The sequence below is a fragment of the Pelecanus crispus genome, chromosome 1, assembly GCF_030463565.1.
Source record: "Pelecanus crispus isolate bPelCri1 chromosome 1, bPelCri1.pri, whole genome shotgun sequence".
Taxonomy (NCBI): domain Eukaryota; kingdom Metazoa; phylum Chordata; class Aves; order Pelecaniformes; family Pelecanidae; genus Pelecanus; species Pelecanus crispus.
Window position 1 is genome coordinate 140,117,950 of NC_134643.1, and position 23,926 is coordinate 140,141,875.

The following is a 23,926-nucleotide window of genomic DNA, read 5'->3' on the forward strand; positions in this document are numbered from 1 at the left end:
CAAGTCCATAAACCATTGTCTTTTCTGCCAGCATGAACTGGTGCTAGTACCAAAATAGTTACACTGTAACCTTCTTAATTTTTTTTTTTTAAATTCTTTAAGTCATAACCTACAGTATTTCTCTATCTGCCACCATTGCAGCAAATGCACTCAATCACTGACCTTTGGCAAAAGCAAACATATGCTTTATTTGCTACAACTATTCCATGTCCTCTATGCTGCCACAACAAACAAAAAAAAAAAAGAAAAAAAAAAGAAAAAAAAAGGAAAAAAAAAGAAAAAAAAGGAAAAAAAAAAAAGAAAAAAAAAAAGGGTAAAAATGTTATTTTTCAGAACACACAGCTGTATTACTTCAGAAATTGTTTCCATAACATCAGTGCAAACAACGGAACAGTAGGTTGGAATGACGGTTCAGCGGTCACCTGACGCATTTACCGTACCCTATCTCGAGGGGTGAGTGATGTTCCCTTCGCCCTAAAGCTCGTCCTCTGGTGCCTTAATGGCACGCCTGCACCACCACAGGGGCCCCCACCATTCGTTTTGCTCCGACTCCCATGTTTGTTATGAACTCTTTTCTTCACAGTGGATTTAGAATCTCTCTTTATTTGGGTTTCAATCTGCTAAATATAAACTAGGAAATGAAACAAAACAAGTAAGACTATATTTTAATGGAATTGTTCTGCAGCCGTTTCATACGTGAAGTATCGTCTCACTATTCCAGTCAAAAAATTTTTTTTAGTGTATATATATTTATTTATGGTATCTATGAAATTATTGATTGGTAATAAACAGTGATATCATCAAAGTAAATTCAGCTGTATTCTCTTTACAGTTTTGAATGACTGTTTAACTCAGGGCTATTAAACATGTTGTAAAAGTGCTCCTGGTAACATTTTTAAGGAAAACAACTGAAGATGACAAACTAAGGATTTTCTGTCCAATATCTAAACTTCCTTTACTCATGTTCTCCAGAAAGTGGTTTGTTATATGCTAAACATTTCCTCTTAAGACATTCTCATTCATTCACTTCATTTGTGTTCAGACTTATTTTGTGATTATTTCATGAGTAGCCTTTTGTTTCCAAAACCTTGCTCCCATTACCTTTTTGAAAACTATTTTAGACTTTTAGATTATTTAGACTTCCCAAATTTGCAGCCCTTCACCTGATGGACCACCCCCCTTCCCAACACACGTACCACATGCACAGCGACTCTACCTTGCACACCGAACGCAACCAGGCTACACAGGAGGACGGTAGGAAACCCTGAATAATGTATTTCTTGTGGTAAGTTGTAGACAAAATCAGACGTGAACCTTATAGGGAATAACATTCGGGATTTGTTAAACCATTCTGACTTGCTCAGACTCTTTAAAATCGTAACAGTTTTAGGTAGAACCTTCCTCTTTAAAACATGCTCTGCCCGCTTTTAAAAACTCTCAGCTTTATGCATTACATGAGTAAAAGCAAAAGAACTAGTAAAAACCCATTTCACACATCCTGCTTCCCTATCCTTTACTTATGCTTAAAGCCACCTTTTAGTTGATTTCTTTAGTACCAAAGTACGCTCCTTCTGCCATCCTACTCGACCTGTCCTACTGCACACCACATTCCTCCTCGCACTATTTTCTCTGCGCTAACCTTTCCTCTACTCCAAACCATATCCTACGGCAACCAACACCAACTGCATCAATTTTGGACAAAGAGAGCCTTCTTCTCCAAGTAGCACGGACGGGGCTGCATCGATGGAAACTGTGGTGGCCCAAAGGAGAATCAGGCCTGTTGGTTTTATTCTGTTTAAAAATTAAAAGTATAAAGCGACTCACGGGTTAAGTTTTAAAAGTACACGTTCTTGCAGTTTTAAGACGAGAAAATTCAAGTAACTTCAAGTAATTCAGCTTTTATTTCCCTGCCTTCATTTGTATCAAAGCAGCTGCTTTGATTTGTCTCCTTTCCCACCCCACCCCAGTCCCCCACCCTGTTCGGTGTTTCTGGTAAACCCAGACAAGATCCCAACTGTACGTGGCTGGCACAATGAACCAGAGCTTTCCCCTTCCCAGCCCAGCAATGAATATAAATAATGCATACACATACCTATTTCCCAGCTACGTTTTCACAGTGTCATTTTTGTAAATATTTAGGTAGCATGAATCTCATCAGCACAAAGAGAAAGCTTCACTGAAAATTCATTGCGGATATTTAGTGATAAATCGAAAGCGCTTCTTGCATGCTTATAATTTATTTGTTTCCTTTACGAACCAGAAACTAATTGCGTTTAAAGAGTATAGTTACCAGGTTATGACCGTGTTATGTATCCCAATAGCCTAATAGGAATATGAAAGTTAAGTACTATTTCTTCTCGCATCTCTCCTGTCTGAAGCGATCCCTGCTAGAATAAAGGCCCAGGGGAGGCTGTGGGATGGGACCCTTTGGGGCTTTGCATCAGACACAACTTTCTTCTGTCGGAAGCACGCTCGCCTTCCCCACCGATCCTCACGGTAACCCTCCCAGCTGCGCTTTCCAGTTAGCTTCTTCGGAGCTGCCTTAGACAAATGGTTACTTTAATCCCATCGCAGTCAGCCTTTCCATTTCTTAGCTAAGGCGGAGAATTCCTCCTTCCTACTGCTCAATGTTGTCCTTCAGGCTTGTCACACTGAAAGTGGTTATCGGTGGCCATGTGAATTTTTTATGTTTGATATGAAAATGGTATTCACAGAATACAGTTATTACATTTGACTTCTTTTGTCTCCTATAAACAAAGTTGTTATGCAGTAAATCGTTTGCCATGTCCACTTTTTGATAATTCTATTTACAAATTTTTATCAAAAATATGGTATTTACATATGTTTTGTTAATTTCTTCTAAATTTTGTTTCAGCTCATTTTAGTGTAGAAAAATACCAACCCTCAAGAGCATTTTCTTTTTTTTTTTTCTCCCTAGGGAAGCACTGCAGTGAGGGATTTGTTTCTAGATGGGCAGCTTCTGGAAAAAAAAAAATGCCAAAGTCACTTTTAACTCTATGGAAAGTGTATAGCCTTGAAATCTACAGTGACAACGGAATGAGAGTGGGATAAACCAAATGAAGCCAAAAGAAAACAGAACAGACATAGCGTATCTTCCTCCTTTTAGAAAATGTAACGTAATAAATAGCTACAGATGTAGTCCTCTGTTTCCCCAGCGTCTTACAAACACAAACACATTTAAGCATCAATATTGCCCTGCAATTTTTTTCTTTTTTTTCTTTTTTTTTTTTTTTTTTTGACTGCTACAGCATTGGCCTCTTATATTCACATCCTTACAGAGCCCAAGCGGTGTCAGCAGCCTGGCCCTGGTGCCCATGCAGCCTACGCTGAGCTCTGAGAAGACCGATCATCATGGGGGCTGCCATCCGAATTCTCTGTCTCTCCTTCAGAAATGGCCTGCATCGGCGTGTTGTACAGCCTGCAGCGCACGCTGTACCGGCTGCTGCTGGCTGCCGGAGGCGCCCGGGAACGCCCCACTCTTGAAGATGCCGACATGGGAAAGCTCTTGGAGGAGAATCCTTCTGCATTGACCCTGGGGGAGCAGGGGGAGAGCGGGGACAACGCATCGGGGCTCAGCGCGGGGGGAGACTCCTCTAGGCTTTGAGGAGCATCTGCCATCAGCTCTCCGGGAGACTTGGGCAAAATAGGACTTTTCAGAATTTCCGTGGCAGACATCCTGTAGCTGGAATCGGATCGGCTGCCCTTTTTAAGGAGCAGTAGCTTAAACTCCTCATTGGATGTGTTGGACTTTTTGGCATTCCTGTATATGAGCCCGGGGGACCTCTGACTGCTTATGGGAGTGCCCATGCTGCTGGCCGGTGGCATGTTGCTGGTGGGCAGTGTGCTGCTGGTGGGGGGCTGGCTGCTAGTCCCAGATGAAGCTCTCAATCTGTTTCTTACAGAAAGGTCTCCAGAATCCTTTCTCCCAAGAACTTTCCTTTTTGATCTGTAAAAACACAAAGGAACACTCCTTCATACATTATCTTTGTAGAATAACACTCAATGCTGGTCTGGAGTTTCACAGATTGACTATGCTTTCATATTAGCTAGAGTTCTCCTAATCCCTCTATCAAGTATCGGAGGCTAGCAGCGACTGACGGCACTTTAAGCGGTGATAGGTCTTGTGCAGTGAATGAGGCACTAAGCCACAGAGTCCCTCTCAACCTCACCCAGCTCTTCCCAAACAATACATGCACAACCAGCTCTTTAGAAAGACAACAATGCGCACAGAGTCTTAGGTAACAATAATACTCAGCATAACCTGTCCAGTATCAGAAATCTGTCATTTCAGTTGCAATCACAGATTTCAGCTGAACACAAAATACTCTAAAATTGAAGACATGCCCCCTCATCAGTCTCACTACAATGACTCACTCACCGGAACAGAGCTGGTGGGCAGAAAGCAGGAACCACTGTGGGTAGTTTTCTTTGGAGACACGTATGTTTGTTAGAGAGAACAGCCTGATGTTGTTATCTGTAAAGCATCCTACACATGCCATGAAGATACCCAGAGTACACACCAGAGCATAATCAAGCATCTTCTAAAAGCTGCCTTTTAGAAAACTAAACTCAATAAACTAAAGATGGTAGTTTCAGGACAAGACTTAACCATCGAATAACCATCCTGCAGCTATTGTTAGTGGGCGACTGTGCAGGGCTGCATGTTACCATTCCCCATTGCCGCAAGGTTAGGTCACCTGTGAATGACTGCAAACAGATCCTCGGTAGTGCGGGGTTTGTTTGGAGACACAAAGACATCCTCAGCGTCAGCCTGCAACTCCTCACTCAGCGGAGACACGAGGGACTCGTCGCTTGGAGAAGACTCTTAAACAAGGAAAGAGGCCACGCTGTGAGTCAGACCCTGCTGCGCTTGGCAACAACCCTGCCTCGCCCATGCGAGGCACCAGCTTGGTTCACAACCGAGCGGCCGATACTACTACCATACAGACTTTATCCTCTAATCTAAACATCATGTACATTGCATGTTGGAGCCCATAAAGGGGGCACTGCTAAGGCCTGGAACCGGCACCTCCCATTTACTGTACAGCTAGGATAATAAGGCTCCTCTGTACCCAGGGTTAGTGCTCCTCCCTTTTCTCTTTTCAGCTGAAATGCAGCACAAGGGAGGAAATAAATATCAGAGAAATACACTCTGAATACACTGAAAAAGCCTAAAATATCTCTGGGCTGGCTGGCCAGCTAACAGATTGGGCGGCTCTGTACTTAAGCCTCCAGAGGCGCGCCAATTTGCACCTCCAGCCTGCTTTTTGACTCCACCACCAGTCACATCCAAAGCCACATGATGGGGTATAACACAGAAAGAGTTCACAACTGACCTTTCAGCGAAGACTCGTCTGCACCGCCTGCCGTCTCGTCCGCCCTGCCATCATCAGAGGCACTTTTGGTTGGGATACCTGATGCGATATCATTTTCCTGCTTGCAAGTCGCTTCTCCGAGTGAATTCACTGCTGCTGTCTCCGCTTCATAGCTGACATTCCCAGGCACATGGTGGCTTACGTCGGGTTGGTGCTTAAGCTGATCGCTGACAGCCGCTCCCTCAGCGTGACCTGGGCTTTCTCCCGCAAGCCCACCTTCCAGCCTCCCCTCGCTGCCTGCGGAGAGCTCTTGCTGAGCCTGCACTTGCTGAAGGTCGTGCTCTGTTTCTGCTCCCTGGCTGGGTTTCTTTGCTTCGTCATCACCTGTGAGGACAACCGAGCCCTTCTGAAACCCGTCCGCAGAGATGGCACACGTCTGATTCAGAGTGCTTTCCAGCAAGCGCTCGGTGATCAGGTGTGTTTGCTCCTTCCCAGGTTTGACTTCAACCAGACCCACTCTTGCTGAAGTTACAGCTTCTCGCTCACAGCTATTCTGCCCGCTGAAAGAGGAGCTTTTCTCCCCACTGAAAGAGGAGCTTTTCTCTAAAGGCAGTTTTCCAGGGCCCACTTCTGCTGGGGAAGCATCAATGTACGACATTATGGCCTCCTCCGTGGAGTACTGGCGCGATACTGTTTTCTTAGCTAAGAGCGGCCTCATTTTGCCCGGAGAAATGTCGGTTGCCATCAAGGCGGTCTCCTGTATGCAGAGCAGGTCTGGGGCACTGCCCTTCTGTTTCCCTCCTTCAGGCTTGTTGACTGCCCGGAGGTGGACAGACTTGAGAACGGAGGGCGTGATGGCAAGGGCAGAGGGAGGGCTCGGATGCAGGGCTTCCCCGACCACGCTCTGCTTGCTGTGGCTGAAGGCATGCAGCTGGTGCCTGTGAGCGAAGGGCTTGCTCAAGACGTTGTGAAGAGCACTTAGGTCGAGGTGAGTAGGAGGTATAATCGGAAGTTCAAGGTCTTTGCTCACCGAGGCGGTGCTGTCTTTTGAGAGCGGCTGCTGCAGCGATGACTTCCTCTCCGGTACTTTTGGCTTCCTCTTGCTCCCCCCTGGAGACAAGGGTCCCGAAAAGAAAGCAGTCGGAAAAGAAGACGTGGGCGTCTCCGACTGGCTCGAGTACCCGCTGGAAGGTGAGGCTAACCCCGCCAGCTTCTCGGGGGAGGCCAGCTTAAACTCATTATCGACCGAAGGGAGGGATGGGGTGGTGGCTCGTGACCCGGACTGGGATGTCTGGGATTCGGAGCTCTCCGGTGACTTGATGCACTCTATGACTGTAGTACCCGTAGCGGTGCTCGAATTGGACAAGGACCTGTAAGGATCACTGGATTTCAAGTCATTCAGAAGCCAGAGGTCTGCATAGTGAGGTTGTTCAGCACCTTCATCTTTAAAGGAGGGGATATCAGCAGTGTCAAATGGAGTGTCCTTTAACCCGCCGTCGCCCTGGTTTGCCCAGGGGAGCTCCTGCTTGGCTGGCAGGTTGGGGCCTTCCAGTCGGGAAGGTGTGTTTGAAAACTCAAGGGGCAGCTTCATCTCCCTGGCAGTGTGAGAGACGTGCTGCCCGCCACCGATCTTTGGTTCTTTCTTGTCAGGAAGGTCGGTGCTGCCCTCCGATTTCCTCAAAGATGAGCTGCGTTTTGGTGGGGCTGGCTTTGCCTTTGGTTTCTTCAGTGAGATGCTCTGCCGTCCCTGCCTCCTGTGGCTCACGCACTCCTGCCAGGCGCAGTCAGCCAGGCTGGAGGTCACGCTCCCGCTCTGGCCGCTCTCGGAGCCCGTGGCTGCATAGTTGCAAATATAGTTTTTATTACCCTTGAGACCGCAGTCAAAGTGCATGGAGGTATAGTATCCTTCGGTATCCACGGAAAAGTGTGAGCTAGTGTCTGCCTTGTCAGAGGGGGTCTTTTCGAGGAAGCTGTCATAGGTGGCCATGCTGGTGAAGCTGGGGCATCCCAGGCTGTCGGCCTTTGGGCGCTCGGGGCTGAAGTCCTGGCGACAGGAGGCATCATGGTGATGGTGCAGGTAGTTCCACTCGCTGTCGCTCGTGTTGCTGTTGTTGGGGTCATCCAGTAAATCCGCCACAGTGGAGGTGAAGGAGCTCGCCCTGTGACCCCTGACCTTGTCCGCGTGGTCACCAAACTGCTCTGTGATGAAGACACTGGAGTCCTCGTTGGCGTTGGGAGCGGTGTTGAGCGACAGCTCAGAGTCACAGTGTGAAGAGCCCGTCAGCGGAGGAGAGGCGGCAGGAGGAATGGTTTCAGACGTCTGGGAGGGACACGTGGAGCTGCTCCCGCTCCAGTTGCCACTGGAGGACTGATGGTCATCTTTCTGGTCCATGTGGCTGCTGAGCAGGACTCCAGCCGTGGAGATAGAGTGAATGGGGCTCCCGAAGGTGTCCGAGTTGGACGAAATCTCGCAGCTGCCTGAATCGGCCATCCTTGACAGCCGTGATCTCCCCCTCTCACCAATGCTATGTTCAGGGCTGTGCAGATGCTGAGGACAAGTTAAACCGATGGGCTGGCACTCTTGTGAACCTTGCTTGCTCAACACCTCCTTCCCCTTTTTTGGGATCCTCTCCTGGCCAGCTAGGAAGCACTCTGCTTCGTACCCTGCACTCTTGGCGCTGGCATCCTGATGACCCTCGCTGGCCCGGGCGCCCTCACGAGGAAGGCTCCGCGAGCGGATGCGGTTGCTTACAGCGGCAGTGAAGACGGCATCCCCGTTGTCCGCCAGCACCAAGATGTTGCCAGCAGAGTGGGAGAGGGAGGCGACGACGCTCTGCCCTCTCTGGGCACGGATCCGCCGCCGGGAGGGAGCGGCTATCAGGATTTCTTCCGTCTGGCACTCCGAGTCCCGGGTCCCCGACCTCCTGCTGCCGGAGCCGGAGAAGTCCGGGTTTGTGTGCACAATCACATTGCGCTCCCTCGCCACTGGTGACTCGTCTGAATCTAGGACACACGGAAAGCCAGGTGAGTGAGAGACAGCTCCATATTTCCCGGCACGAGACGACCCGCGGAGCAACCCAAGAAGCATTATCTGGTCTATTCTTTCTTTTTCAATCTTGCTGAGCATTGGACCCAATTTAACTTCGCTATAAAGAGTATATAAGGCAGACCTCATCCCGGTGAGGTGGGGAAATTTTCCTAGTCCTGCAATGGGATCTCAGTCCTCCTATTTCTGCAATGTGATCTCACATGGAGCTGATCTTGCTGTGGTAAATATTAAGATAAAAATTAAGTTTTCCATTTTTGTCACTCTATTTCAACTAGTTAAAGACAGTTTTCAGGAGTGGCTGCTGGACAAAACACTCCGTGAGCTTCTAGAAGTAATTCTATTTTGACTACCTATCTGTTCAGAATTTCCATTATCTGCTTCTTTACTACCAAGAATATTTGCAAGGCAACAGGATCTTTCTTTCATAGATTCTCTGGTTGCTTACCCCTATGATAAACACATTCCTTCTGCTTTGCATCGAGTTTTACGGCAACGGACCGAGATACCAGAGCCATCTTCAGGTGCAGGTGAACATTAAGAAATAAAGATCTTGTTAGTTTCGTTTTGGGTTAATACCAATTTTACGCTGGATTTGCCCTCAACAGAATTGCTCCTAATTTACCTGGGACGAAAAGTGAGGTAAGCCACTTGATTTCGGGCAAGTATGCTTGGTAATAAAGAATGAAAGGAAGGAATCGAGGATGAGCGTGATAAATTAAAGGAACGTTTAGCAAAGTTTCCCGTAGGATACCAGCAGCTGTCTCTAAGGCGGATATCCAACTGCTTATCTGAGTGAGTTATCCGGCTGTTGTGACAGCTCATCGTCACTTTGCTGAGCAACATCTGTCAGTTCTTTACCTTAAGCTCCCCTCACACAAGAAAAAACTTTCACTTAATCTAGTTACTTTTTATGCACATAACTATGGGTTCATAACAGAAATAAAATGGAAAAAAAAAGAACTGATTAACATTTACACGATAAGAGCTGAACACGTACATCTATATTACTTAGTAAGGCCCCCGGTCCGTCAAGGCCATATGGAGTAATATAGCTTTGCTTACTGTGGTAAATCAAAAAAACAAACCACATCATTCCCAAACTCCACAAGCATTTATGCTTTCGAGGTTTTGTTTCTTTGGAAGGCTGGCTACCAGCTCATATCCCTGCAATTTAAGTTGGTTAGAAAGCTATCTACGGAAGATTTGTATTTATACTACACCTATTTCTTGTTGCACTCTTCTGGGGATGCCAGAGATGGTTTTCCTCCTCCTCAACTTTCGTCTCCGCTGTAGTACAGATTGTGAATGAACAAGAGAGCAGCGTATACTAGCCTCTCTGTCAAAACCAACTCCTGCAACCCATAAATAGGTCTCATTAGCCTTTAGAAATAGTAAACAAATTTTCATGGCTGGAACACAGTGGAACACATACACAGGTATGTGAGCTTGGATTAAGCCTGTGAATAAACATAAGGGAGCCCTTATGTAGCTCTTATGTAAATTATATCACAGTATATCACAGTTTTACATCTAATTCCAGCTCCCCCTCAGCAGCCTGGTCTGCCAAAAATAACAGAAGGCATTAAAAAAAAAGAAAAGAAAAAAAAAAGAAAATCAGGAAGGAAAATAGAGTTGAGAGCTCTTGGTGACAGGGCATCTTTCATATAGCTATTTATCCATCTGTCATAGGGACAATGACAGTAACTTGTCTGCAAAGAGTAATCTGTTCAGCTGTAGCCTGACTTATTTTAAGCAACTAAGCATAAGAAAACAATTTAAGGTTATAACGCCATACTGCAGTAGTTGGGCGCTTCTTAGGAGACCAATATGCCAAGGGGGCTAACATTTCAAAAAAGAAGGAGACAGCTAAAATGGGGCCAAGTCCCTGTGCAAGTTTAGAAAGCATTCTTCGTGACGATGACACATAGCCAAGGGTGACATAAACGGGCAGCTGCTATTTACTTGCGTACATCAGTAACCGGCCTGATTTTCACAAGTGCTCCCACGGCGGGATGCGTGGGAGTCCACTCTGGGAATCGGGTCATGCATTCAATCAAGATCCTCAGTTTGGATTTAGGAGCCCAAGTTCACGGGCACATTTATTTATGACCACTGTCATACAGAATAGGCGAGAATTCCTCATTTTCTTTATGGTTCCATGGCTTTAGCACAGGGAAGTGTCTTTCACTTTGTTTTCTACACTGTGTTGTCAAAATAAAGTTAAAAGGAGGCATCACCAGAGGGTCAGTGCCCATCTGTGAGGGCTTTTTTGCATAACTATATATTAATGCTCTCTAAAATTGACATGGGACAGGTCAGAAAAAATGTGCCAGGTCCATAAAAACTCTAACATAAGGATCGCTGGTACAGTGGTTTGTAATCTTAAGAAAAATGAACAAACTAAACCAAACAAAAGGAAAAAAAAATCCTGATAAGAAGCTCTATTTTAATAGCGTATAATTATAGAAAACATAATTATACACAGACATACACGTACATATTACACTACATAACAATGTAAAACATTAAAAAGTAACTTTCTTGTAAAAGTTCTTCTTGAAATCTACTACAGTGAAATAGAGGCTTCAGACAGATGTCCTGTAACCACCAATGCCCCTGGAATAAGCAGAGGAAGAACTTTCTTTAATATGGAACAAAAGTGCCGTAAACTCCAACAACAGTCATTTTCAAAAAAGTGAACATTTCTCAGGGTTGGGAGAAGCTTAAAAAACAAAAACAGAGAACTGAAAGCAAACTCTTTGAAACGAAAAATCAATCAGCATCATTGCTGGTTTTCCAGCAACTGTGAGTTAGCCGAGCATGCTCTGTGTGCCAGATGCACGGGGGTCATCTCCGAGAGGAAAGTGGAAGAGGGTATGTCCTCCCCGTGACGCATACAAATTATTCCCATTAGTGCTAATGAGAATGATACACATAAACATCCAGAAGATTACATACCATTCTTGATCTGTAAAACTGATCAGTGGAAATTTGGTTCCAATGTATGGCAGGTGGAGTCTAGGCAAAAATGGCTATTACTGGAAAGGTTAACATTGGTCGCAGACCTAACTCTCCTCTGAACTGCATTAGGTGACACTAGCCGTGTTAGAAAGCCTACACCAGTTAGGGTCCTGTACCGAATCTAGAAAGAGCATCATTTTAACACCAGCTTTACCTCGTGGAAACGTGCCACGCTATTTGCTATTTTCCACGGGGATTTCTGTCGGCAGTGCCCAACCTACGACCTCGCCCGGCCGGCTCCCAGCCTCCAGCCTGGCAGGGTCCATGCAGGCGGCTCTGCCGGCCAGCCGCCTTTCCTGCCGTGGGGCCCCGGCTGGCCAGAAGCACCGTCCCGGTGGCGGGGACACCCGCTCCTGGCTGCCACCTCCCCGGGTGGGCAGAGCCGGCGGCGCCGAGCGGCGTCACCTCCGCTGCCGGGGTGGAGGGCAACCGGGACCGCGATGCCATCACCAGCAGGATTCATGCAGCAGATGGTGGAGCAGACGGGGACTTGTCACCGTGATGCTGTAGGACAGACGTGCAGCAAGCCCAAAAGCCCAGAGCCCCTCGGCTGGGGGCTGAAGCTGGACTGTGGGCATACAGCCCCCGCCGGCACCACGGTGAACCCCGCAGCCTGTCTTGCAGGAAGGTTGGGCACCGCTGATAGACACGGGAAAAAGCAATGGGATGTGAGGGGCTGTGACCTCCCCCCGACCCGCCCAGTTACTGGGAAAATAGAATTAAATACAAATATTTTCTCTGGGGAATGAAGGCTAACTGAAAGCTCCCTGCTTTTTTCCTGATCGTTTATATTCAAGTCTATAACCGTGGAAGTCAGCCCACTTTATGCTCTTACATTAATCAAAACTTGGTGCGAAACAGTATTGAGGAAAACTCAGATCAACTTTGTGTTTACCATAGCCCTCTGGATGGAGAGAAAGAGAAAAAGAGAAAGAGAAAAACAGCCTGATTTTTGACTCTGGAAATAAGTCATCTATCACATTTAATAAGTGATATACCTGCTGCTTCTATAAACAGACTCTCCTTTAAATAAATTTAGTCAAATGTATCCAAATGTTATATAAGTAAAAGAAAATGCCATTACTATACCTTCAGCATAGCTGCATGTAAAGACATCTCAGAGCGATGGTTTGCATGCTACACAGTCATGCCTTGCATGTTTAAAGCACTGCAAATAGTAGCCTACATTCTCTAGTTTCTCTTCTCCTGCTATACATGATAATCATATGATTAATTTCGGTGGCTTTCTGCATTATTTCAGTCAGCTACATTCAACAAGTTATTTGAGGTCTTTGTAAAGACAGACTGTAGGTTATATACACAACAAGAGTACATTGTTTATACAGGGAACCAGTGTTACGTTACACTGTATAACAGGACTGAAAATACGGGCCAAATTAATCCTAGATGCAGCTTCAGTGACTCCAGCGGCCACGCATGAGGGATTAATTTAGCCCACTGTCTTCCAGAAACTAAATCCTCAAGCTAGGGTCTTTGCCCCCAGACTGCACAATCCCGTGACTTCAAACAAATTAAACAAAATAAGTACTTGACCTCCCTTGAACCATGCAATAAATACAAAAAGAAATAGAAGAGATTTGTACCAGTGACATTGATGGGGATAATGCAAGAAGAAATCACTTGGGCATCTTGTTTCATTTTCTCCTCTGGAGTTGGGAGAGGTAGTGCTTTACTCCAATTGGTTTGTTTATCCAGTGTAGAAGGGATATTATGTATTGGATTTTTCGGCCTCTGCCCTAACATGACATCTGTATCTTCGTCCTCTGGTGGATGGGACTGCAAATGAATACATTCAAAATCAGTGTCTCCCACTCAGGCACACAAGGCTAATTTTGAAACAAAGCAGACACACAGATCAGAAATCAATTACAGGGATGCAAGGAGGAACCGCTCTAGTGAAGTCACACAGCACAAGCTATTCTCCAGTGGAAAAGTAACAGCCTGCTAATAGGAGAAAAATACCTCAACATACTGGAAACAATTCAGCGTATTTACAGTGACATTTACAGGACGTCTCCTCCGTCAGAAGGGGCATGTCCTGCATTCGTGGGTAGCCGTTGCAAGCGTGCCCTCAATTACCATCAGCGTTAGACACGTGGGCCCTCATTTGCATCCGCAACCTTTTGAACACCCGAGTCCGCTGATTACTAGCGAGGACTGGCCCCGTATAACCATTCATTTGATGACAAGCATCAGAAGGCCCAAAGTTTTAAAGAAGACCCCTCTGTACTTCAGGAAACCATTTGCATTTCATTTTCACAAACTCAGAACGTGAGCAGACCGAAGTTACAGCAACCCAGCAGCTATGCAGTGGGAAGCAGCAGGTGCTAGAAGAGTAGCCACCACCAGAAGAAATTCAAAGGGTTATTTAGAAACCATGCACGTTTTTACAGCATGCTATGAGAAGCGCTAGATACCGAAGATAAAGAAATGGACAGAAAAGTAAACTGCGTGCAAGAAACGCAGATGATTTGTTTTCTTTTGGAAGAAATAACAAATCCTCCAACAACACCCTGCCTGGCAAAGCCGCTATCATTTCATCTAGTAAAAGCGAAATAAATTAAGTGCATTTTTGTGTGGTGCTGGCTACCAACTTGGGTTTGGGTGGGGGTCTCTTTGTTTGCAAAAAAAAGTTTCTGTTTTCTTTGGAAGGGATGGAGAGGAGAAACACTTACCTTTTTCTGCCTAATTTCCCTCCCTTTTTCCATTAATACATTCTTCTGTAAGCTGTGACAACTCTTCAACCAGCCCAGGACGTCCGTCTGCCTCTCAGTTTTTAAAAATGAAGCACAATCCCTTTCAGGCCGGCTTTCTCTTCGGTCCTGAATTCCCAGCTGCTTAACTACCAGCCTTCCCCCTCATGCCTGCTGTTTACACTTCATTTGCCAGTTTTAGTTTCGGTAGCAAACACGGTGAAGATAAAATATCACTCTCCAGCTCCTTGGCAGGGCGTTGAGCAGGCGGGTGTTGAACACCGCAGGATCACGCCCGGGCTGCCATTGTACTTCTGCCATTCCTCCGCCCAGGCTCCTCACAAATCCCGGGGGAATTAACCGTCTCAAGCTTGCCAAACAGCATTTATGCCCCGGCCCCAAAAGCATTTAAGATCTTAACTCGACAGCTACTATTTAAACTGTTGGAGGGCACTTACTTACCTCACCAGCGTCACCTCCCGCAGCACCCCCAGACCCGAGACAACGCACGCTTCCTCCTCCTCCCGCCCGCAGAAAAACCCCTTTTCCCACGTAGGATCTCAGTCAAACATCGCAGCCTTCTTTCTGCCTGCAGCTTTTGTGCCGATCCCCAGCAGACGTGAATAGCTCATATAAACTTCAAGCACAAAAGACTTTGTTTCCTAGGTAACTCCCCCCCCCCCCCCCAAAGTTTGATGCATGCATGCAAAAAAAAAAAAAAACCCCTTGCACACACGCCCGCAGACACACGGACACGCACACACACACACACACGGAGGCTGCATTTGTTGCCGATTCCTCCCCTGGGTGACAATGAAGCGCTGGACAAAGAGGGCAAAGAGACCCTGGCTGCCAGAGCTCCTCCTCTCCAAACAGTGGCATCACCAAATGGCCAGAGAATAAATACTCACTGTCGTGCTGGCATTGCCCAAACAGTTTCTTACCGTTTAGGAAAAAAAGAAGAAAAGGGGTGGTTTGGCAAAAACATTGCAAGAGAATGAAATGCAATCGCTAACGCTATCGAGTCTGTCCCGGTTCAGGCCTTTTAAAGGAGGTGATAGGAGGAGGTGGCCTTGTCACCACGAGCTCCTGAAACCCGTCCAAGGTGAAGAATGAAAGAGGGGGGAAAGAAAAAGTCATTATTGTGTCTTACTGACAAGAGAAAAACAGAAAAGGCTTCTTTTAGCGCAGTAAGTTAGCAAGTGAAAAGCAAGCAAGAGGAAGGGTTAGGATCTGGAAGGGAGAAGAGTTGAGATAGGGCTGTTAGTTGAGGATTGCTTGTTTTTCCAGTACCTTTCTACTCCAGGGGGTCATGTGGCAACACTCAACTGGGGAGGGCGAACGGGTGCTGTTAAACTATAAATGTGAAATGTAAAAAAGAAAAAAAAAAAATTAAAATTAAAAGCATACACAAAACGCTTCTGGTAAAAGCACATAATTTTTGTCTGGATAAACTAGCATCAGAGGCAAAACAAGCTGAGATTTCCACCGTATTTCCTACTGGTGGGTTTGTTCCCCAGAACAGACTACTTCTCTACAAAATGCAGCTCAAGCAACTGTGCCCGCAGAGTGGTTTGGACCCCTGTGAAGTCTGTGCTGATTTTGCTTACTCAGATTAGACAAAACTGCAGTGAAATCGGTTCAACCTCCTTGTACGGACATGTTTAAATTGTCCCAAGAATGCTTTGTATTGATTTGGTAACTCAAACTGTGTACTGCCTGGAGCTGAAGCAGTGCAAGGTACTTATCCAATTACATTATAAATTACCTATTTCATAATATAAGGGATTTTTTTTGCATGAGATATTTAAGCAATGGATATAAATAATGCTGGTCCTGAGGGTGATTTATCAGATACATTGATTGCTAAGGTTTTCTGATGTTATCATTACATCTCTAAGGTTGCAATCATTGTGTCAGGGTGACAACAGCCAACTGGCTTTTTGTCACTTTTTATAATGCTTGAAAGGGCAAACAGCAATGCCCACAACGTCCTGGGTCTTGCTGAATCCCTGCACCTCTGAAATCCTCTTCTGGCAGAAACTCTGGTTTGTTTGTTGCAATGTCCTGTTTTCAAAACCAAGGAGTGAATGATGACTTCTTTTGAAATAGCAAATAAAACAAAAAAGGAGATGAAGAAAACAATTCTGTTGATCACACTGGAAGTAGCTCTAGCAAGTGTTTCTCGGTGGGGGTTGTTATCTCCCTATGAACATTTTTCCTCCCAATCATTATCAACACCACCGTGAGGGATGAACCACAAAGCTCAGTTTGAAAGACTGCATTATATGGTCTCCTCTCAAAAAAAAGTTGTGGTGAGTCTCAGAAAGCCTAATTCTCCATCTTGTCCTACTCTCTTCCTAGATGCATAACACCTCCTGCTTTACCCTGGTCCCCTGTGCAGTTCTAAAACCAAGGGAAGCCTCCAAATGAGCTAGCTGCCCATCAGCCTTACAGGAGAGCAGAGGGGGGGAAATCAAAAGCGGACTGTTCCCAGTTAACATTTCCAGCAGGTTAGTTCCTACCCAGGTCAGTGCAAACCCAGTTCTCCCAAGCTGGGAAAAGGCAGGACATTTGCAGGACAAATACCTCTGTTCGTGCCATGGAGGGTGCGGAGATACTGAATACATCAACCAGTTAAGTCTACACAAGGGTGATTTCACCCTTGGTCCTCTTGCTGCGTTACCAGTCACCTGCTCTGAGCAGATTGACTTCATTTAAGGGGATCAAGGTTTGAACTGAAATTCAGCTTCCCCGTGGAAGGTGTTGGAGGATCTCTCAGGAGGGCTGAGACAGGAAGAGACAAACACTGCTGAGGTGACAAGAGTTCAGGTTATGAAACTCTTTGCAATGTCCTTCAAAGGCCTGTGATGGTCTTAGTGCACAAGGAGAAGGGGACAGGAGGGACCTCCTGGCCTGAGCTCCAAGCACAGCTATGCACATGAGCCCCCCGGGGGCAAACCTCCCCAGGAGAAAGAGCAGGACCTCAACTTCGGCCTCAAGCAAGGTCTGGCTATGCATCTGTCTGTCCTATCGGTGCAGGGCTTTCCTACCTCCCCTGCGTGTTGGTCTGCCCTCCTCCTCCGAGAAAACACCCCTCCGGTTATGCCGTCATTGATGTGCCGAACTCTCAGGTCTCTGATTAAGCATGGTGGGACAAACTTCCTAGGTAGGCTCCTACCATGAAGAGGTAGGGCAAAAATGGAGGTGACTGGCCGAATTACAGCTCATGCTGTCACAGTGGTGCTTCTGACAAAGCCCGTGCCACCACTACCTTGCCAAGGGGTCCCAAGGTCACCTACTGCCTGTTCCCGCATGGTGCTCGCCGCTGGGCAGCCAAGGGGCATTGGGATATAGCAGCAGCCTCAGCATTTCGACACCTCCATGCTGGGGGACAGAGAGAGCTGCCGCTCTTGAAATGTTCTCATTCACTCAGAAGACCGGAATTTCTCTAAAGGTCCTGAGTAAACATGTAATTAAGCAAGAAATTATTATTATTATATACCCAAGGCTGTTCTGGTCTGATGGGCAAATCTGCAGTTAGGCAGTTTTCAGAGTGAATTTCTTTTGCGTGGGTGTGCTTGGCAAACAGCATTGGTGATAATCAATCTGTTAAATACAAGCCAGAATACTTTAAATAGGCATTTTTCTTTAATGGGCTAACATTGCTTTGAAACTAAACTGGTGCGTAATTGCTTGAATAGGGATTTTTTCTGCAGTCACGGACAAATGTGAGGAACCCATCAACTTCACTTGCAGAGGTGCCATTGTGCTCGTGAAACTGCTTTGCACTAAAAATCTTGGTTGCATACGCACGTGATCTGATTTCTCAGTGCTCCACGTCTCTTTGATGTGAAAGTCTTTGGTTCTGTGCACTACAACAACAAAGTCAGATGTCCAAGTCTGAACTAGTCAACAAAGGCTTCCCCTATAGAGAATCAGAAAGTGGCATTGCTGCAGAGCAATTCAGCTCACCTTCCTTCAGCACCTAACTCGGGGCAAGGTGAAGCACCCCTGAACATTCTCCCCAATGATTTTAGGAAGAGCTTGGTGTTACTTGCAGGTACCTAAGTCAGAACACACAATTCACCCTTTTAGCAAATGAAAACACCCATAGGTGCAGTGACAAAGAAGCAATTTAGCAGTTGACAAAATTGCCAGCCTGGCAATTTATGGGCCTGCCCCATTTTAGCTGGGATCCAGAGGGGGAAATGAATGGGCCAGTAACAGGACAAAAATGCCACTTCAGCCCCTCTTCTGTTTTCCATCCCCCAAAGCTTTGAGATGCCACTGCTGTTCAGGATCTTCAAGATATAAAGGAAGACTAGTGCAAGAAGCATCATTTGCGTTAAATCATGTACCTAGCCTGCCTTACCCATAGTGATAGCATTACAGGATACCAGGATTTCAAAGCTAGTGCACAGGGCGTATTGAACACAGCGCAATGGTGAGGGGAAAAACATAAACCCAAGAATAAGGAACTAATTTTTCTTCAGGTAATTAAAGATGTCTTGAGAATGCTAAAGCCTCATCAAAAGCATTTATCCTCAGCATGTTTGTCAAATTTAGGTATGGCTGAGTTGATTGCTTCCCCCTCAGCTGTGTTTGACCACGTAGGCAAGGTGTTACCTCGCAGGACATCTCGGTGGCTGCGTCACAACCCCCAGTAGCACAGGGCCAGTGCTGGCAGTGCCGACACAGCCCTGGCAGTGCCAACACAGCCTTGGTGAGGGCAGGAGGTGGCTAGCAGCACAGCGGTATTCTCCAGAGGATTTTTGACTCCTGCTGCCTAAAAGTTGCAGCTAATAAAAAGCATAAGTGATCAATATTATTTTTGACTTCAGGCTTCTATAGCACTGAGTGGTGGAAATTTCCTTCCCAGGATGACCTTATGAATAAAGCGTGTGATATTCACCCAAGCAGAGCATTAGCATGTAGCTTCAGCGTCCGCAAGCTTCATATATGGTCCATTTCCAACAGTGAACAGAACATATGTGGGATACTTTCACCCTACTTGAGCACAGAAATAATATGTATAATAAGCACATCCTGACTTCATGTTTGAAAGCAAACATTCACATACTGGAAAGGTAACATGTAGAATAAGTGTGAACTAGTGTTTAATCCCACATTCACGTGAGTTGAGTCCTGACTCCTTCTGTGGCCCTGGGTAAAACCTTTGTCTCTCCCTTTCTCTGCTGTAAAACCAAGAGCCTGCTTCTTCATTAACTCACAGGAGTTCAAGAAAATGGTATTGATTTACATGTTGGAAAAATTAAAGATCTGGTAAAAGGAGAAGTAGTACTAATAAAACGTTAGCAGCTTTCCAGTGTTTTCAGAGCACAGCTGACTACTCGATTAGAAATTAACATTCGTACCTATACAGCAGCTTTCTTACGCCGTCAACTCATGCTGAAGAGAAAACAATGGGAATACTTCTGACCATGCTCTTTCTCCTGCAAAACACAGCCCTGCTCACCTGCCTGCTCCCAACATTTATATTTTCATATATTTCGCTCTCCTCAAGTTTTTGTTTTATATGCTTGTGGGTGTTTTCTTCTCTTTTGCAGCATCACAAATGTGATCTGTTAAAGTACTGACAATCCTTTAACAATTAATGTACTGCTCCAATGTTTTGACAAGCTAAATACAAAAATGTGTTTTCTGACAGAAGTCATACCACACATGGCATTCCAGCAGAAGAAGGTACAAAATAATCATCCCACGATAGAGGGTAGTAGGTATCACACTTATTGCACAAATAATGCTATACACATTCATTCTGAAAAATAATGCCACATAGGTTTTATTTCTAACAGCTACAAGCAGGATTTGCACATGGAAGGTGCATAGCCCAACTTGTGCCCGGCCCTTAACTCAGTTATTTTTACTGAGGCTTTGTATATCTTCAGCACGAAACTGTGTGAAAGTTAGTACATTCAGTTGTGTTTCCCTTGGCTGTACAAAGCGTGAGAAGGCATACCATAGGGAATATTTTTGAAATGGCAGGGAGATGGAATCAGGATTACCTGATGCATTATTTTCTCTTCACATTATAATTATGAACAAAACTGACACTGAACTTTGTGCAATTTTGAGTGTGAATTTCCAAATATTATGGGTTCCTTGCTCCATCTCCCTTGTTTTATAATAACAGCTGTGCCATGAGGGGTTTGAGAAAGTGTGGTCTCATGACATTCTGGGCTTGAACACTGAGATTTTGGAGCCTGGCTGGCTGGACTTGGTGAAACCAGAGAAAGAAAAAATGCAGAGAAAATGAAAGAATGGTCTGAAATGCAGTTGGAATGACACAGCATCTTCACACTCAGTGACTGGCCTCAGCAGTGCTACAGGCAGGGTTGTCATGGGAACATGTGTGAGAAATATTTCCCTCATTTTCCCAAGTCCATACCTTCCTCGTACTCTCCTCAGATTATTTTGGGGGTTTGGCAAAAATGCCTGAATGAATGATACTTATAAATGTGTTTGGTTGTATAGTTCTTCTGTGTAGAGAAAGACTAAGTACGCTGAAGTTTTTCGGCTTTAAAAATGAATGACTGGGATGGATAGGAAAGTAAAATCACGTCTGCAAAACCAGGAGGGGCATGGAGAAAGGGAGTGGGAAAGCAGTGCTCACTGTTTCTCACAGTCTAAGAACTAGAAGGGATGTGATGAAATTATGAGGCATCAGGTTTGAAACAAAAGATACATTTTCATACAGATTGTTAAAGTCATTGTCACAGGATGCTGTTGAGGCCAAGGTGTAAATTTGCTAAAAAATGGATTAAACAAGTCTCAAAATCAATGCAGATGGGTTCGTTGGTGGCTGTTATTCTGTATTTGATCACTGGCTCAGGAGCTCTGTAACCAATTTCTCTATGAAACTGGAAGGATAAATCATGGGACAATAAACAGCATAAACCATGTCCTGTTCTTATACTCTTTCCTAAAAGATCCCCTTCTGGCCTGTGGGCTAAGTGGACCTTTCATCAGATAAATCAGGACAGTTCCTGTAACAAGAGTAGACTATAAAGCTAACTCCAAACTTGTCTTGCCTTGGACACAAAAGATCCTCTGTAATTTCTAGTTCTCTACTTCTTCTCCACAACAAAATGATCTTGTGATGGAACAGTCCAAAATGTCCCTCCAGACCCATTTACACTGGCATTAGTTGCTTTGGACTTGAATTCATTTGGTCTTTCTTGGAATTTGTGTGACTTTGGCATCTACCTGCCTGTAAAAATAGTCATGCTTAAAACTGAATCTTCATCTGTTGTGGTTGATTTTCTCTAGCTTTACTATACAATATGCAAGCTCTTTGGAAAAGTTTATAGCCACCTAATTGGCAGCAATAAAGCAGCAGCCAAAATGTACAAATGTGGAAGCCTCGGCTGGTCTTAGACATAGGTGACCTATTTTTCAGTAGCTTTCAATAGTGATAGTTCTCCCAGTCCTCACAGTGGTATTGTGAACATTTCTCAAAATCAAGCCACTTATTTCAGCACTTTAATGCATGCGTTTAACTTAGATGGTCAGCTTGGAAAAGTCAGATCCTGTAACTTTTAAAAATTTCCCAGGTTCTTGTTGATCACTTTCCGAATTTATAAGAAACACAGAAAGGGGCGTTCATTGTTGTTTAGTATTGCTTTCACCAGCACTTTTCCAATACATTGGAAAAGTGGAATACAGAACAGACTGCTATGCCACGAATAAAAATTCTTGTGGGATTTAACATCTTTAGTTCATTGATGAATAGATGATACCATTGACTAGAATCAGATATCAAACATTACTGACAGCCCTGAAGCAGATACGCCTTTGCAGATGTCAAAAAGCTTAAGCCAAAAAGGGCAAGCTAGCCAATAACAGCGTTCTCAACTTCTTCATGTAATATCATTAAGTCATGAAGGCTGGCACAACATCAATTAGTTATTCATTGTTGCAGGGTCTTGTAAAACTCTGATTAACCTTCTGCCAGACAGAGCATTCATATGCAGCTTCATCTTGACTTGTTCTCTATTTTTACAGTTGCCACGAGCAAGGAGTTCTCTAAGAAATGGGTCAAGGCACTTTGAAGTACTCTGGCCTTGGAGTATTTGCAATTACCAAAGCAGAACGTTTCCAGATGCCTTGAAATCGATAGGACGACAACCTCCAAGCAGCTCTTGTTTGTTCCTCCTCAGGGGAACACTGAACCTGGTCACCTTCCAAAAAAAGGCCCAATATGGGTGGGCAGAAAGCTTAGTGTTTTCCCTCTTGAAAAGAAAAAGGTGGACTTGCTGATAAAGCCAAGACATCTGCATTCAGCATGACTTAATTTTGCCAACTAATACAGGACTTAGGGGGTTGCTCATTATTTATTATTATTTTGTGTTCCACAGATGGAAGTAATGTCTAAAATGCACTGGTGGTTTTCCAAACACAGCAAAGATTCAGGCCTTTTGCCACTGAGTGTGCAATTTCAAAAGATATGCCTCATTCCCCATCTGATACTGAGAGCTTTATGTTCAATATACTGTCCAAACTGTTATCTGTAACTAGTTCTGATCTATAATGTGGGGTCACCTCTCTTTTACCTTTCAATGACCCTACAACAGCTCTAGCTTTGATGATGACTTATAAAGAAGAAACAGGGAACCCTGTTTCTTCTTTACATCTTCCTACTCTTTTCTATGCTGTCCCTTAACACCAAGGTATCTACTTTCAGTTGAATCATAAGGTCTGCAAATTTCACCAGTTCCAAGCCTGCAGTGATGGTGATGCTTTCCTCGAAATTATCCAGATAAGCAGCCAAAAAGCCAGAACAGTCAAACTAATCAAAACCTGATCGTGCGTTTCATGCTTTCAAACGAGAAACAAAACTCTTCCTATTGACTGGCTAGCTGACGTTTTGGTCCCTGGACAGATGCTTTACACTGTGACGACTTTACCATTGCAGTATTTCCATATGATTAATAAGACGGATTAGGATGAATGTACTTGGATTTTTAAGCTAAGTAGGTGACGATTCAGTAGCTACACCCTTATAATGTGCTCACAGGTATAGTGTCTCTGCAGATGCCAATGTCTCTGTACCTGTAGATGCAGGACACATAGAATCATAGAATCATAGAATCGTCTAGGTTGGAAAAGACCTTTAAGATCATCCAGTCCAACCATTAACCTACACTACCAAGTCCACCTAAACCAATCAAGGGTAGACTAGACTAAACCATATCCCCAAGTGCCACACCTACCCGTTTTTTGAACACTTCCAGGGATGGGGACTCCACCACCTCTCTGGGCAGCCTGTTCCAATGCCTGACCACCCTTTCCGTAAAGAAATTTTTCCTAATTTCCAGTCTAAACCTCCCCTGGCGCAGCTTGAGCCCATTTCCTCTCGTCCTATCGCTAGCTACTTGGGAGAAGAGACCAACACCCACCTCACTACAACCTCCTTTCAGGGAGTTGTAGAGAGCGATAAGGTCTCCCCTCAGCCTCCTCTTCTCCAGGCTAAACAACCCCAGTTCCCTCAGCCGCTCCTCATAAGACTTGTTCTCCAGACGCTTCACCAGCCTTGTTGCCCGTCTCTGAACACGCTCCAGCACCTCAATGTCTTTCTTGTACTGAGGGGCCCAAAACTGGACACAGTATTCCAGGTGCAGCCTCACCAGCGCCGAGTACAGGGGGACAATCACCTCCCTGCTCCTGCTGTCCACAGCATTCCTGATACAAGCCAGGATGCTGTTGGCCTTCTTGGCCACCTGGGCACACTGCTGGCTCATGTTCAGCCGGCTATCTACCAACAACCCCAGATCCTTTTCTAT

General features: G+C 45.2%; 1 protein-coding gene across 1 annotated transcript in view; it reads right to left on the reverse strand.

Annotated features, from left to right (window-relative positions):
• Window positions 1-3,342: 3,342 nt before the first annotated feature.
• Window positions 3,343-23,926, reverse strand: part of NHS (NHS actin remodeling regulator) — a 261,294-nt gene continuing 240,710 nt past the window's right edge. The window contains exons 4-9 of the mRNA XM_075720220.1: window positions 15,414-15,476; window positions 13,011-13,203; window positions 9,606-9,737; window positions 5,358-8,339; window positions 4,719-4,845; window positions 3,343-3,967 (exon numbers count right to left, since the gene is read on the reverse strand). Of these exons, the coding sequence (XP_075576335.1) occupies window positions 3,343-3,967; window positions 4,719-4,845; window positions 5,358-8,339; window positions 9,606-9,737; window positions 13,011-13,203; window positions 15,414-15,476 (4,122 nt within the window). The remainder of the gene's footprint in view (window positions 3,968-4,718; window positions 4,846-5,357; window positions 8,340-9,605; window positions 9,738-13,010; window positions 13,204-15,413; window positions 15,477-23,926) is intronic.